The sequence below is a fragment of the Pipistrellus kuhlii genome, unplaced genomic scaffold (assembly GCF_014108245.1).
Source record: "Pipistrellus kuhlii isolate mPipKuh1 unplaced genomic scaffold, mPipKuh1.p scaffold_m20_p_94, whole genome shotgun sequence".
In the NCBI taxonomy this organism is placed as follows: Eukaryota; Metazoa; Chordata; class Mammalia; order Chiroptera; family Vespertilionidae; genus Pipistrellus; species Pipistrellus kuhlii.
The window spans coordinates 521,549-536,903 of NW_023425600.1; the positions used below are offsets into that span (position 1 = coordinate 521,549).

A 15,355-nucleotide genomic window follows, 5' to 3' on the forward strand; every position below is an offset into this window, starting at 1 on the left:
GCAGGCAGGTCACTGGATCAGGAGGCGGGGCACGTGTGGTGCACAGCTTTGCAGAGGCTTTTGGTTTCCATCACTTCATCTGGCCTGATGGTCGAATAAAGCGTTCCATTAAGTAAAAGACGCATCGAATAGGTGAAGCACATGTTGAAAAAGCCAGAAGTTTAAGATGACAGTAGAAACTATTGGCATGCTAAATTTCAGTGAGTGTCCCCTTATAAATTATGCAAGAAGCCCTTCAACAGGCCAAATTTTTAAAATATCTTCAATGAATCAAATGTCATGGGCAGCAACTAGATTTAATACACAGTATTCTGTCTTTCTCATGCTATTAAAACATCACAGTTAAGTGCTCTGTATGCACATATGTTCATGTGTTTATCAATATATTCATAAGCTTCCTCTAGTGTTTTACCTGGGAAACAGAAAATGACATGAAATGTGTTGTGAGGCAATGGACTCCATCTATAATTTAAAAAGTGTAATATGCTAATTAGACCAGACAGCTGAATGACCTTCCGGATGTCTTTCCATGGCTGCAAGGGCCCCTTGCACAGATCTGGTACACCAGGCCTCGTTATAAACAAAGCCATGGTCAGTGTGTGAGTGAAGCAAGCAAAGCCCACTGACAGGCAGGTGTGGGCAAAGGGACCATCAGCACTCGGATGGTTAGTCCCTGAGCCACCCAGAGCCTATGGGATTCGTGGTGAGATCTCCCCTCCAACCACCAAACTCTTTCCTGGTCTGTGCCTAATTTTAACTTATGCCTAATATTAGAACATTCACCCGGCTAAGGAGTCACTGCTCCTGCAGCACTCAACATTCACACCATTCTGCATGGCACAGCCTCTGCACACAGCTTGTGACCCACCAAGGACACACTTCAGGATATAAAACATGGTTTTAATAATCTAAGAAGAAAAGTATATTCCAAAGTAACTGTGTCACAATATTCCAATACTGAGGTCGGTCGTGGTGTGAAGTAAGGAAGTGGTGTTTTCATCCTGGTCGTGGCACAAGAGAGCAGAATGGAGGCGAGGACCAGCTCAGGCCACTGTCCCGTGCGATGTCATGCCGACAAACGAATGAACCAGTGATCAGGTTTTAATGCAGTTTCCTATCTCCATACCCTGATTTACCTCACAACCTTTATGGTGACAACATAAGCTTGTCTTTCTTTACAGGCTGGGATAACAGAAAACCAACAAAGCTCATGATAGACTATTTCACAATGACCTAACAGCTAACACTGAAAGTTTGAATTATATTTTAGAAAAAGTATAATTGTGTTTATGTGCACTATTTCATAAATAAGTTACAACAAGCAATTAAACAAAAACTTGACATTTTCATGTATGTAAGAAGTTTCAAATTAGGACACTATGGTTAATGAACTGTGATTAATTCTCTTAATAGTCTATGCAACTTAGATATATAACATTTTTTTCTTATAAACACTTCAACTTCTCATATATTTTACAGTTATAAAAGTTAATTTTTGAATACTTTCTTTCGCTGATTATGGATAGAGATATAATAACATTTAATAATCTTTCAGCTTTTCTTTAAAAAAAAAACAGTGCAAAATAAGTCATGAGAACTTTTTCTTGTAAAGACAAAAATGATTATTTGTCATAAGAATTTAATAAGACTTAGAAGAAAAAATATATATTTCCTTAAACCATTTTGTTCTGAATTCAAACCAGTTTATAGCAATTGTAAAAAATAGAGTCTATGTTCACGGCACAGTGTGCCTCAGACACACACAGACAAGGCGACAAAGGGCACACACACCTGCCTCCTGGACACAGCCTGGCACAAGCCAGTACCCTCTGTCCCACTGTGCAGTGGTAGCTGCTAAGACAATGGGACGCCAGACACACAAAGCTAACAGCTAGAGTAACATTGGCCCAACAAGATTAAAATGTCCGCTTTGTAAAACGGTAAGCGAAGAACAGGAAGTATAAAAATAGCACTCGTGTGTGGGGAAGGTGCTCCGAGCACGCAGGTGGCAGACACCAGGGAGTTCTCCTGCCCAGCGTGGCCTACGTCATCACGTGGGGTCTCGTCCCGTCTTCTGTGAGGTCGTACCTGAGGGCACAGGAAGTGACAGGCAGGTCAGGGTGGAGGCCATGGTCAGCCAGGCTGTCAGCTGTGGCCTAAGAAGGACACTCACCACTGGGTCCAGCCTTTGGCGAGCTCTTCAGATGCCAGAGCAACCAGCACCTGTGGGTAAGGGAGTGTGTCAGCGGTGGGGCGCTCCCTCGGATTCCACCTCGGCTCTTGCCAACCTCCCTGCCGCATGGACACTGTGCACTGCTTTAATGTGAGGCTCTCACCTTTCAGTGTGCTCCCCCCAGGATGGGAGTCCTCCCCAGTCTGCCTTAGCCACCAGTCTAACGCTGGGTCACTACAAAACCTCAGGGCGATCGCTGGTGGGGACAGAGGCTCAAGGCCAGTGAAGGCACTGAAGTCGGTGTGCACTGGCCACAAATGGCACCTACAATTCAAAAACCTCTCTTCCCTAACTTACTTCTGTGTACATTATTAAAGGGTGTGCATTCTTTTTTTTTCTTTCTTTTTTTAAAACACATTTTATTTATTTTTTACAGAGAGGAAGAGAAAGGGATAGAGAGCTAGAAACATCGATGAGAGAGAATCATTGATCAGCTGCCTCCTGCACAACCCTACTGGGGATGTGCCCGCAACCACAGTACATGCCCTTGACCAGAATCGAACCCGGGACCTTTCAGTCCACAGGCCGACGCTCTATCCACTGAGCCAAACCAGTTTTGGCAAGGATGTGCATTCTTATGCAGCAGTTACATGTGGATGTGGACAAAGACAAAAAGAAATTCAAAGTGCCCTAGCCGGTTTGGCTCAGTGGATAGAGCGTCAGGCCTTTGGACTGAAGGGTCCTGGGTCAACAGCACATATCTCAGTTGCAGGGTTCTCCTTAGCTCGGGCCCTGATTGGGGCATGTGCAGGAGGCAACCAATCGATGTGTTTCTCTCATATCGATATTTCTGTCTTTCCCTCTCTCTCCTACTTTTCTAAAAATCAATGGGAAAATATCCTCAAGTGAGGATTAAAAAAAAAATTCAAAGAAATAAAGTCAATTATTTGTTAGTTAGGAGGTAGAACTGGAAGAGAATGTATTCCCTTTGGGTTTTCTTTCACTGGGATACTTGAAATAAAAACAACAAAGTAAATTAAAATGTCTCCACGATGTACTGACATCCCAGCTGATGCAGGCTTCCGGGTCTATTAACCACAGCACGCTCACCGCCCACCTCCCTCCGTGCTCCGGTCCCCAGGACGCAGCGAGGGGCTGCGGCCTCACGGGGCCTGCTCACACTTACTTTGCCGAGAAGCCCTTTGTCTTTGGACAGGAAGCCGCCACTGTTCTTCACGGCGACATCCAGCGTTCTCCGCTGCACGTCTGGGAGCGAGACGCTGAACTCAAAGCTGACAGAGAAAGAGGCCCTCCCCTCAGTTTCTCCATCTAGCTGCCTTTATCGTAGCTGAGCATGACATTCCCGCCTACCAGACCACGCCAAACGACCCATTTCTTAATACAAAACAGGATTCTCGTGTACATGTTTGGGGCCTGCATTTCATAGACACAAAATCAAAGTGTTTTCCAGGGTTTGGAACCTCAGAGAAGATTCTGGCCTGTGGCTCCCACCCGCAAGGTGGGCAGTTAGGATGTGGGGTCACCAACATTATATCGACTCCACAGCCACGACCAGACTCCCTCCCCCTAAAGACTGCAGGAGAGCGGCTCCAAGCCTCGTGAGGGGCTGGAGCAGAGGCCACAAACTAAATGCCTTCGGGGAGGCAGGTCCTCCAAGCGGTGTGCGTGGGCTGCATGTGGTGGAGGCCCCGGAGCCTAGGCAGCTGGAGACCCAGACATGCACATGGATCTCAAAGTCTTTGCTGCTGCGGAGAAAGAATACACTGTGACCAATACAAAGTGCCCCACCAGGATTGGTGTGTTCCTGTTGGTAAATATAATTAAGTGTAAACTGAATTGGCAGACATCAATACCATGCAACCTTATTTCCCCAAATGCTGGTGTTTTAGCCACAGGACTGTGGAGTAAGACCCCAAGCTTGCAGAGGGAGCCTAAGTGCCTGCACACCCTCAGGAGCAGCCGTCACACTGACACTGAGCAGACAGGGCCTCTGCTCTGGGAAGGCAGACCGTGAAGGAGATTTGCAAATCTGAAACAATTACCTCCTTCTTTTCACTTTTAAAATGGTTTTGGAAACTGGTTGTTTTCATAAGAATGTTATATTTTAAGATGTTATAGAGGCTTATTGTTTTAAGAACTATATGCATTTTAATATTCTCGGCTTTGATGGATAACTCAGTTCTTTAATCACTCGTCTCGCCATCACGTTCACAACTGTCACTTCTGCATGAAGCTCAGAGTACCCCCGTATTTTACCAGCTCACGCCCACTAATCTGTTTCCACTTCTCAGTGCTAGGTGGGCACCAATGCTTTGCCACTGCGAGGCCCTCCTAGCTTACCCCGACACCTGCCCCAGGTGAGTGAAGTCCATACCTCTGATCAAACACGGGGTTCAGTGTTTTCTTTGACACGTGTGTTTTTCTCCTCCCTGACCTCCTCTTGTCTGGGAGCAAATACATGCGGACGTAGGGGTCCGAGCCGTCTTCAGAGAAGGCAATGAGGTTTCTTGTAAAGGAAACCAAAGAGCAGCAGGCATTATACTCTAGAAAGATGACAGTCAGCATCACATCAACTTTCTACAGCAGGTCCTCGAGCAATGTCATTCTGTGAAGTTCCCGAGAAAAAAATCCCCTCGGTCTTGCTGTGTGGAGCCTGCACGTTCACCTGTTTCATGAGTTTTCTACGGGAACTCTGGTTTCCTCCAATATCCCAAAGCTGTGCACACGAGGTGAGCAGCCTGTGTAACGTGTCTGAGTGAGACAGGTGCGGGTGTGAGCGGCCTGTGTAGCGTGTCTGAGTGAGACAGGTGTGGGTGTGAGCAGCCTGTGTAACGTGTCTGAGTGAGACAGGTGTGGGTGTGAGCGGCCCCAGACGGAGGAGCATCCTGGTCAGGGCTGGTGCCTACCTCGTGTCCTGAGCTGCAAGGAAAGGCAGTGTGGTCACTCATGAGCTGAAGTAAAATGAGCGGGTGGGAAATGAATGACCTCCTTGTTTTTACTCATCTTTCTTAAAGGTGTGTGGAGCTCACATTTACCTCAGGGCTTATAGAAGTGTTCTGGGTCTGTGTTTGAACTTTGGTCATAATGTGAAGGCCAGCAATAAGCCACAGGAACTTGACTGCTGTTTGTACCGCCTGTCTGCAGCCACTTCCCATTACTCACTCACTGAAGGACTGCGCAACTAGGCAGGGTCTGGGCTGACGTCCTCAAACCCAGGTCCTGCCTTTGTCTACCAGTGGTGACCTCAGCAGGAGAATACAGCAGGTGCTGAACACATATGCCCCGAGCTGAACTCCACAGCGACAGTCAAGTTCCAAATGTCACTAATTTTATTTTTCTGTTTCTAAGAGCTTTTAAGAATCAAATATGTATATAAACACACTAATATCACAACGACTACAGAGACAGGCAAGTCACATAGGAGAGAAATAGCTCCTGAGCGTCACCATTAATCACAGTCACCTCACGTCATACCCCTCCGAATGCAGGGAAAGGCAAGCAGGCCGCTCGGTGCCCAGGCCTCCCGGAAAGACAGTGGCAAGACTGACCAGGACCCATCGACTGCTAGGTCCTCTGAATTTATAAGTTTACTCCTAGAAACGTGGCCTCAAAGAGCACTTCAATAAAGAAGACCCGTTCACTACCTAGTGTGCTCGTTGTTTAGACATCTCACACCCGCAGCAGAGGGGGGCACTGTTCCCACAGTCCAGGGTGTGTTGCCAAGCAACCCAGTGGTTATGGATGTCTAGGAAGCAACACTGAGAAGGAAGAAGGAATAAACACCGGCACAGGGGATCCAGCGGCTTGGCACTTAAAAGGATAAACGGAGGCCGCCTGGGGAGGCGAGCACCGGGGCCGGAGGGAGGCCCTGCAGAGGGAGCGCTGCTCACCTGCAGGCGTGCACGACCACCACCAGCTTGTTCCTCTGCGAGCTGTGCCGGATCGTCAGCTGGATTTGCCCTAGGGGAGACTGTCCCAGCGTCGTCCCACTGAGGAAACAAAGCAGGAAGTCACAGCTCTGTCCCGACTTTCGCTCCCGAGTCACTGCTCCGACCCGACCCGCTGGGAAAGCCAAGCTCACTCATGCAGACTAGAGGCCACACGAACCTGAGGACCAGTGACCGTCAAACACTCTTCAGCGGAGGCCAACACCACTTAACCATTCAGACAGAGCCCTTCCACCAAGCTCCGAGGAAGAGGAGACACTGTGGTCTCCCAGTTACCAACCCGCTGCGGGGGCCTCTGGGCCTGTCACTGCCCACATCTCTGCGTCCATTCTCACAACCCATGATCCTGGCTCTGATGTTCACCGACAGGACATCGGTGACATCACAACACTTCCCTCGATTTCTGTTTCTCAAGGTCAAAGCACAGACCCTACGATAACCAACAACTGCCTGGCTCAGGGCCCCCCAAGACCAGCTCCTGAGAAAAGTGGCTTCTTATTTAAATTTTTATTTCCTTTTAGAGCAAGAGAAGGGGAGGGGCTGATTTCTTTTTTCAAAAATAACGGAGGTGAGGCCTGAAGGTCAATCCTTCCAGGGATACCAACAACAATAAAGACTTAGGTACAACAAGGCTGCACACGTAGTCCACAAAGGGGAGCACCAAGAGTGTCCAGCTCAGGTAACTGGGGAGGCTGACCCACTGGGCCATATAGGACACCAAACACACAAAGCCATCCTACCAACTCTGGGAAGCAGTGAAATGCTGCGACAAAGAAATAGATCTCAAACGAAAGAGATGGAGGAGAACAAAAGGCTGGATATAGAGTTCAAAACCACGGTTTTAAGGTTTTTCAAGAATTTCCTAGAAAAGGCCGATAAATTTATTGAGACCCAACTAGAAATTAAACATAAACTGACTGAAATAAAAATACCGAGATCCAACAGCAGACTGGAGGATCACATGAATCAAGTCAAAGATTTGGAATACAAAGAGCCAAAGGACACTCCTCTGGAGAAGCAAGAAGAAAAGAGAATCCAGAAAGTTGAAGATAGTGTAAGGAGCCTCTGGGACAACTTCAAGCTTACCAACATCAGAATTAAGGGGGGTGCCAGAAGAAGAGAGAGTGCAAGATACTGAAAACATATTTGAAGAAATAATATCAGAAAACTTCCCCCACTTGGTGAAAGAAATAGACTTACAAGTATAGGAAGTGCACAGAACCCCAAACAAGAGGAATCCAAAGAGGGCCACACCAAGACACATCATAATTAAATGCCAAGAGCAAAAGACAAAAAGAGGATCTTACAAGCAGCAAGAGAAAAGCAGTTGGTTACCTATAAGGGAGTACCCATACGACTATCAGCTGATTTCTCAACAGAAACTATGCAGGCCAGAAGGGAGTGGCAAGAAATATTCAAAGTGGTGAATAAGCTAGAACCTACAACCAGCAAAGCTATCATTCAGAATTGAAGGGCAGATAAAGAGCTTCACAGATAAGAAAAAGTTAAAGGAGTTCATCACCACCAAACCAATATTATATGAAATGCTGAAAGGTATTACTTAAGAGGAAGAAGATCAAATGAATTAAAAACCTGAGGAACAGAATAAACTGGTGAATATAATAGAATCAGGGGCAAAGAAAGGGAGTGGATTGATACTTATCAGGGGGAAAGGGGTGTGGGGGTGCAGAAAGAGACTGGATTAAAAGTGTACACCTATGGATGAGGACAATGGCGGGGGCAGGAAGGAGGGGGAGTGGGGAGGGGGGAGGTAGGGCAGAGGGTGGGGCGGGAATCGGGTGGAAGAGAGCTATGAGGGGAAAAAGGAGAAACAATTGTAATAATCTGAGCAATAAAGATTTATTTAAAAAAATAAATAATGGAGGTAAGTAGGTGTGAGGAGACCAGTGCACTGAGTGTGTCACAGAAGTCACACGTGTGCCTGCATCCCAACACCAGGAACACGCTTCCCTCAAAGGCAACTTCCTTCCTTCCACCCAAGGACAGACTGACACCGGAAGCTGTGGACCCTGCAGGCTGCTTTCCTCCTCATCTGGGAATCATGGGGCTTAAGTAAGAAATCAAAAGTAATGGGGACCAGCTGTGGGTGCTGAGCAAACTGGAACGAACAGGCCCTGCACCCAGAGTCCGGCAGCTCAGCTCTGGACCCGCCTTCCTGCCGAAGGCAGCAGCACCAGAGCCTGGCAGTTCAGGGGCCTCGCTACCCCATCGCCATCTAACCTTAACGAGCCGGAGGGAGGCTGCTTACTTCTCCAGCTGCCGCAGCCGCTGCCGAAGCTCCTGCGTGGCGATGGGCAGCGAGATGTCCGAGGCTATGCTGGGGGTGGGCTCCTTGCTGAAGATGTGGCTGGGGGAGCCGGAGGTGCTGCCATGGAGGCTAGAGGCACTTCTGCCCAGGTCTCGAGGCCCCTGAGGGCTGGCCTCCGCAGGCTGCGCTCTGTCCTCCACGCTGGGCTTTGCACCGCCTCCCAGGACTGGAGTGGGCGGGGCGGGGCTGCTGTCCCCAGCGCCGGGTGGCACGGACACCTGAGACCTGACAGACACTTTTCTCCCTCCTTTGGAAACGGAGGGCCGCTTGACTTGAGCTGAGTGCTGGTGGTCTGGAGACCTTTCTTGCTTTTCGAGGTGGAGTATCTAGAGGTGAAAATAAACAAGTAAAAACCAGTGACACTAATAGCCTGATACATGAATGCTCTAGATTAGGGGTGTCGAACTCAATCAGAGAAGGGGCCAAAATCTAAAATCCAGCCTAAATCGCGGGCCGAATGGTTTACTGAACAGTCATAAACTGTCATTGTGATGGAAACGCAGCGGAGTGCAGTGATGACAGCGCGGTGCAGGCCACATTGCAAGGCCTGGCGGGACGGATTTGGCCCGCGGGCCTTGTGTTTGACACATGTGCTCTAGATCTATTCACTTGCCAATTCATTTAAAACTTAGTATAATATAATATAGACAATCTGGCCTACCTGCTCACCTGATCTATTAGTAAAGTAATATGTTACAGAAACCTTTAAAAAACAAAGTTTAAGTGATCAAAGTATCACTTCTATGATATACACATCATTTCTGTGTATTCCCCTCAGCCTCTTCCATTTGCACCAATTTCTGCACAATTGTGGGTGATCTTATTCCTGGAAGAGCCTGAGCTGCCGCCCTGCACAGCCTGGTCCCTCGTCCTCGCAGGTGGAAGGATGAGAGTCAAGGACACCTCCACCCAGCAGTTACCCCAGATTCCTAGCATCCATGGGGGAGCAGCTCATGCCCTCATTCACTTTGCTAGTATTTTTGTGTTTTTTAATACATATGTTTTATTGATTTTTTTACAGAGAGGAAGGGAGAAGGATAGAGAGTTAGAAACATCGATGAGAGAGAAATATCGATCAGCTGCCTTCTGCACACCTCCTACTGGGGATGTGCCCGCAACCAAGCTATCTGCCCTTAACTGGAATCAAAACCCGGGACCCTTCAGTCTGCAGGCTGAAGTTCTATCCACTGAGCCAAACCAGTCAGGGCTTCTTTGCTACTTTTTAATATTTACTTTTTAAAAAAAATCCTCACCTGAGGATATTTTCCCATTGATTTGTAGAGAAAGTGGAAGAGAGAGAAAGACAGAGAGAAACACCAATGTGAGAGAAACACATCCTGACCACGGACGGTCCAGGCCGGGGAGGACCCTGCAACCAAGGTATGTGTCCTTGACCAGAATCGAACCCGAGACCTTTAGGTCCACAGGCCGACGTTCTATTCACTGAGCCAAACTGGGTAGGGCTTAGTATTTACTTTTAATATACACAAGAGTCCACTGAGCAGTCGGACGCCATGCACTCCTGCACTGCGGGTCACTGTGATGCTGGAAGTTCTCCTGCTTTTACAGTGAAGCTGTAGCAAACAGCTCCATGTTCACGGTCGCCCCACACGGCACCTTGTACCTGAAGGTCGGGCTTCCAGGGCTCTGGGCAGGGCTGTGACCTGCGGCCTGGAGACAGCCTGCAGAGGCTGTGCCCGGCAGGTCCTGACCGGGACGAGGAGCACATTTCACAGTACCCACACAGCAAGTTTGTCTTAATTCCTTAAAAAGGCGTGCTCCATTCTCATTTGCATTTTTAAAATTAGTGGGTTGTAGCTAATATGTCTGCCAGTTTTATTTTCTATATATCCTTAGGTGCTTACAAATGAATTATCATGTTTTTGGGGAGAAAATTTTCGGTAATTTCTACCATCTTGTAGTTCTATTAGATTTTCTTCTGAGGGACTATTGAAGATGTAATCTTAGCAGAAAACTGCTGACCCGACAGCATGCTTTCCGGGCCAAGTATAAAAAGCTGCAGCTGCATTCACCTGCAGGGAGCGGGTCCCGGGGCTGCTCAAGCCCCAGACACTCTGCTGCTGGTGGCGGCGAGTCCAGGCTTCCACCACCTCCCTGAGTTCCCATGTGGCTGCTGTCCATGCTGCCCGCCATGCCCACCACCCGCCTCGCCTACCGCCCACCTTGTCCCGAGTCTGTGGCTGTGCCCCCTGTGGAGCAGCACCGGAGGGCTTTGCCATGGTGGCCTGTGCCCGTGCACCCGTGTCCCCCGCGAGACGACAGTACCCTGAGGGCGACCTTCATCTTCAGAGAGCTGTTTGGACCGGAATTACTGAGCTGGAATCGCTGATTCATGGTCATGTCATCGCTGGCGAGCAAACGACTGAGCGGGATCGTCAGGTTCCCCAGGCAGCACTGATGCTGTTCATCTCTGACCTGGAAACACACCACAGAACACTGAGCTCCCGGAGAAGACACAACGCAGGACGGTCAAGTCCAGCCTTAAAAGCACGTCAACATCTCCTGCTGGGCAGCGTCTCCTTCTAGGGGTGTCGAACTCAATCAGAGAAGGGGCCAAAATCTAAAATCCAGCCTAAATCGCGGGCCGAATGGTTTACTGAACAGTCATAAACTGTCATTGTGATGGAAACGCAGCGGAGTGCAGTGATGACAGCGCGGTGCGGGCCACATTGCAAGGCCTGGCGGGACGGATTTGGCCCGCGGGCCTTGTGTTTGACACATGTGCCTTAAACAATTAACCCCACAGGAATCCTCCTTGGGAAGACAGGGGACTTGTAAAGAGTGATGCTACATTGCAGCTACGTCACATGTGTTGTCACTCCTCATCACACATTTTTTTTTTAAATATATTTTTATTGATTTTTTACAGAGAGGAAGAGAGAGGGATAGAGAGTTAGAAACATCAATGTGAGAATCATCCATCAGTTGCTTCTCGCACAACCCCCACTGGGGATGTGCCCGCAACCAAGGTACATGCCCTTGACCGGAATCGAACCTGGGACCTTTCAGTCCACAGGCCAACGCTCTATCCACTGAGCCAAACCGGTTTCGGTATCATCACACATTTCTGAGTGAAAAAGGACACCATGGCTAGGAGTCCATTTATGAGAACCTCAAATTAAGAGGCAGCAAGCTGAACAAACCTGAAGAATAGAAAGGTCTTAAACCCTGTGAAAATGACAACCATGCCCATTTGTATGATGTGTCAAGTTTAACTGGTGATACTTGTTTATGGAGAAAATTTTCTAGTGTCTTTTAAGCCTTCTCTATTCAAAATCTACGCATTCGTTTAAAAATTTTACAGTATCTCCTCTAAACGCAGGGTAACTCCTGCCTCCGGAACGGTTCTCTGCGGATGACCTCTGCAAGGATGGCTCTGTCAGACGGCTATACGCAGAACAGCTTAGAACCAAGAGCGGGAGAGCCCCCACTGGCTCCGGGAGATGGTCAACGAAGTCACTGGAGATAAAAACCTATTATAGATGCCCGATTGCTGCTTTCTTTATAACCTGTAATCCAAAAGCTTTCTTATTTTTTAATGTGTTTTTATTGATTTTTATAGAGGAGAAAGGAAAAGGGGAGAGAGAAACACTGTCTTGATTGCCTCCTACATGCACCCCAACTGGGAACTGATCCCACAACCTGAGCATGTTCACTGACCAGGAATCAACCGATGACCTTTCAGGATATGGGATGATGCCCACCCAACTGAGGCACACTGGTCAAGGCTAAAAGCATTTTTAAAAGTTAACTGTGGCCTGGCCGGCATGGCTCAGTGGTTGAGCTATGCATCAGAAGTACATGACTTGATTCTTGGGGCACATACCCAGTTTACAGGCTCAATCCTTAACAGGGAGCATGCAGGAGGCAGCGAATCAATGATTCTCTCTTACCATTGATGTTTCTATCTCTCTCCCTTCCACTCTGAAATCAATAAAAATAGTTTTAAAAAAGAAATAATTGTGATGTTGTTTACTAAACTTTAAAAGCTATTTTTTAAAATTTAAGATCCAGTAAATATAGATTGTTTTAAGCATGATGCAACTTACAAAGGAAAAGGAGCTCAGCAAATACAAAAATTAGCTAGAAGGTACATGTTGTATAACAGGGAATGTGGCCCTGGCTGGTTTGGCTCAGTGGATAGAGAGTCAGTTGTGGACTGAAGGGTCCGATTCCTGTCAAGGGCACATACCCGGGTTGCAGGCTCGATCCCCAGTAGGGAGTGTGCAGGAGGCAGCCCATCAATGATTCTCATTATGGATGTTTATCTTTCTCTCTCCCCTTCTTCCTTTCTCTCTGAAATCAATAAAAATAAATAAAACCCCTTCTCTGTAAAAAAAAATAAATGAATACAAAAAAAGTAAAAGGGGATGTGAAAACATAGAGTATGCAGAGAATAATGAACAGGCATGAGCAGGCTCTCTGTGGGAGACGGGCCTCAGGCCTCCGGCCAGCGGCTGAGGACTGTCAGCTTCTCTGAGCCTGGCTGCTGGAGAGGAGGGCTTGCCAAAAAGGAGCCCGGGCACTAGCGCAGCTGCGACTGGGTGTCTGTGCGCTGCCTGGGAGGACATGGAAGCTGTGCGATCCCTGTCCTTTATGCTACGGTAAGGCGAGAGGAGGACGGACACACACCACTGGACTGCAGGTGGAACCCAAGCAGCAGCCGCCAGCTCCTTCTGAGGATGTCATGTGCCTGTAGGGTATTTCTGCTTCGGCGTGATGGAGTAACAGGAAACGAATTTAATCCTGCTCAGCTTAAAAACAAGAGGGGTGAGCCTGACAACTGGCCTGGTCACTGCTGGGAGAGTCCAGGCCAGTGGTCCCCGTGATGAGGACACTGGGAGAAGTCAGAGAGCAGGAGGCGCCAGCGAGGAGGAAGCCCCGGAGAGCGGCAGGCCCCGAGGACCTCTGCATCTCACTCAGCCAATGGGCACGTGCGAGGGAGCAACCACAGGAGGCCACAGGCCCAGGAGGAGCAGAGGACAACCCCCTGAGCACATGGGGCTGCAGAAGATCTGGGATGTGTGGGGCATCAGGTTAGAGCCCCCAGACCCCAAGACTAGAGCCTGTCGGGCTGCCTAATAAAGCTTAAATCAAGCTCAAAAGGCTCCAAGTATTCCCAAGGACCTTTCCTCCAAATGAGAATAGAGCTCCAAAATATTTAAAGACCTACAATCCCAGCACACAAACATGCAAAATTACCAGGCAACCAAAGAAGCAGTAATATATGACTCACAGATCCAATTCCACACAGACAATGGAATTGGTGACACGGCACAGAAGCTGTCACACCCAGACCACACACACACAGGAAGGCAGAGGAAAGACCTGGAAAACATAAGATCCAAACTCAGCTGCTAAGATGAACATTGGAAAGTTCAAAACACACAGGATGGGATTGACAGATTAGACATTTGAGGTGGGGAAAAATGGGAGAAGTAATGTTCAGACTTCTCATCAGAAACAATGTGAGAGGGGAAAAAGTGAAAGAAAAAAACCAGGTAGCCAAACATTTTATATCTTGTGAAAATATGAAGGTGAAACAGACTTTCCAGACACACAGAACTGGAAGAACCATCGACTGGCTCTGTGAAAGGGGCCATGGGTAGAAGGGAAATTGCTTCTGCTGAAAGGGTGAGAACAATAGAAAAAACTATTTTCTAGATTTTTAGAAAGCTCTTTAAAATAATGAATGTATTATGGGAGAGTAGAAACAGAAGCATGCCCTGGAAGGTCCCTGCACCTCTGGAGACCGAGTAAGGAGAGGCCAGTGAGTGGAACAGAGGGACGGAGCCCTAGAGCAGACACTAACCCTTCAGCACCAAGCACGGAGCCACAGCTCGTAAGCCAAAAAGGAAGATCGAGTGCCAATGCAAAAGGCTCGATCCAAAAGAAATCAGATTAAAAAAGCAAAAGATAACAAATGGGCAAAGATATGGTAGCAGATTTAAACCCAACCACATCAACAATAACTGTATGCTATCTATAAGACATCACCTTTAAATATAAATTACAAGTAGATTTTTTAAAAGATGAAAAAAATAAGCATGTTAACTTCAATAAAAAGAAAGATGCAATAGCTATATTAATATCAAACAGTCGATTACAAAGAATATCATTTAAATGAACTGTAAAAGAAATTTTTATAATGATAAAGGAATCAACTCGTCAGGTGGGCAAGCATTAGAATTCTAAACAGACTCTTGGAAAAATAAAGAGCAGAGAAAACCTCCCAACTCTTCCTACTGTCACCATCCTGACCCAGAAGCCGGAGAAACACAATTACAGACCAGTGTCCTTCTGGACTCAGGTGCAAAATTCTTAACAAAACTTAGCCAATTAAATCGAATCCATAAGAAGGATACAACAGGATGACCATGTGAACTCATGCCCTGATAAAGGTTTACTTGTGAGGTTCCTAATGTGAAAACCACATGAAGGTGTGCAGTGTCTAACTCTGTAGCCATGGCTGTATTGCACCACACTGACAAACCAGGGAAGCCAGAGGACCCCTCCGCGCTGAGAGAAGCCGCAGATAAAACTCCACATTCCCTTCTGACAAAACGCTCAGCCACCTCATGGCAGGAGAAGGCAACGCCTCAAACTTCAGGCTTCACGGCGAAGGTGAAGGCTCCCCTGGACCCCAGAGGCAGAGAGGTCCGCTCACACAGAGAGGCCCGAGGCCGGGAGGGCGAGGCGAGGCAGGGGAGGCAGAGGCGGCAGGTGGAAACACAGAAGCGAAGTGTCCTTCTTAGCAGAGACATGACTGCTGTGCAGAAGGCAATCCTGGGGGACCTCAGAAGCACCACGGTCAGCAGGTTGACAATATGATGCCAACGCACAAGTTCAACTGCATTTCCAGAT

The 15,355-nt window shown here is 47.8% G+C and overlaps 1 protein-coding gene across 2 annotated transcripts in view; it reads right to left on the bottom strand.

Moving 5' to 3' along the window:
* Positions 1-879: 879 nt before the first annotated feature.
* ESYT2 (extended synaptotagmin 2) overlaps positions 880-15,355 on the bottom strand; it is a 67,278-nt gene continuing 52,802 nt past the window's right edge. For both annotated transcript variants that reach the window (XM_036428854.2, XM_036428853.2), the window contains 7 exons: positions 10,757-10,906; positions 8,411-8,796; positions 6,085-6,183; positions 4,569-4,700; positions 3,360-3,465; positions 2,174-2,223; positions 880-2,088 (listed from right to left, as the gene is read on the bottom strand). In XM_036428854.2, coding sequence (XP_036284747.1) covers positions 2,043-2,088; positions 2,174-2,223; positions 3,360-3,465; positions 4,569-4,700; positions 6,085-6,183; positions 8,411-8,796; positions 10,757-10,906 — 969 coding nt within the window. In that variant the 3' untranslated portion in view covers positions 880-2,042. The remainder of the gene's footprint in view (positions 2,089-2,173; positions 2,224-3,359; positions 3,466-4,568; positions 4,701-6,084; positions 6,184-8,410; positions 8,797-10,756; positions 10,907-15,355) is intronic.